At 35.2% G+C, this 290-nt stretch overlaps 1 protein-coding gene across 1 annotated transcript in view; it reads left to right on the top strand.

Annotated features, from left to right (window-relative positions):
* Positions 1-290, top strand: part of LOC119585430 (ribosome biogenesis protein BMS1 homolog) — a gene marked incomplete in the record, with an annotated part of 34,374 nt that overhangs the window by 31,122 nt on the left and 2,962 nt on the right. Inside the window, 1 exon segment of the mRNA XM_037934088.1 lies at positions 4-179. Within this exon segment, the coding sequence (XP_037790016.1) occupies positions 4-179 (176 nt within the window).

Genomic DNA, 290 nt, shown 5'->3' on the forward strand with positions numbered 1-290 from the left:
CAGATGTAATTGTTTTGAAGACTTGGGTTCCGCTGGTTTTGACGCAGTATTGTTCAACGATGCGGACACTTCTTCTTTCTCCAAAGGAAAAAGCAGAGTGGCAAGGAATGAGGACAGTTGCACAAATTAAAAAGGCAAAGGGTATCAAGAATGAGGTTAATCCAGACCATCTATATACAGTAAGTATACATTGGTCAATAATTACTTTTTCTGTTTCTTCCAGTTATATTTACCTTGTTTAATTTTATTAATCTGATGTAGTGGGTCAGTAATGTCTAAGTATATCATAA

Source organism: Penaeus monodon, chromosome 19 (assembly GCF_015228065.2).
Source record: "Penaeus monodon isolate SGIC_2016 chromosome 19, NSTDA_Pmon_1, whole genome shotgun sequence".
In the NCBI taxonomy this organism is placed as follows: Eukaryota; Metazoa; Arthropoda; class Malacostraca; order Decapoda; family Penaeidae; genus Penaeus; species Penaeus monodon.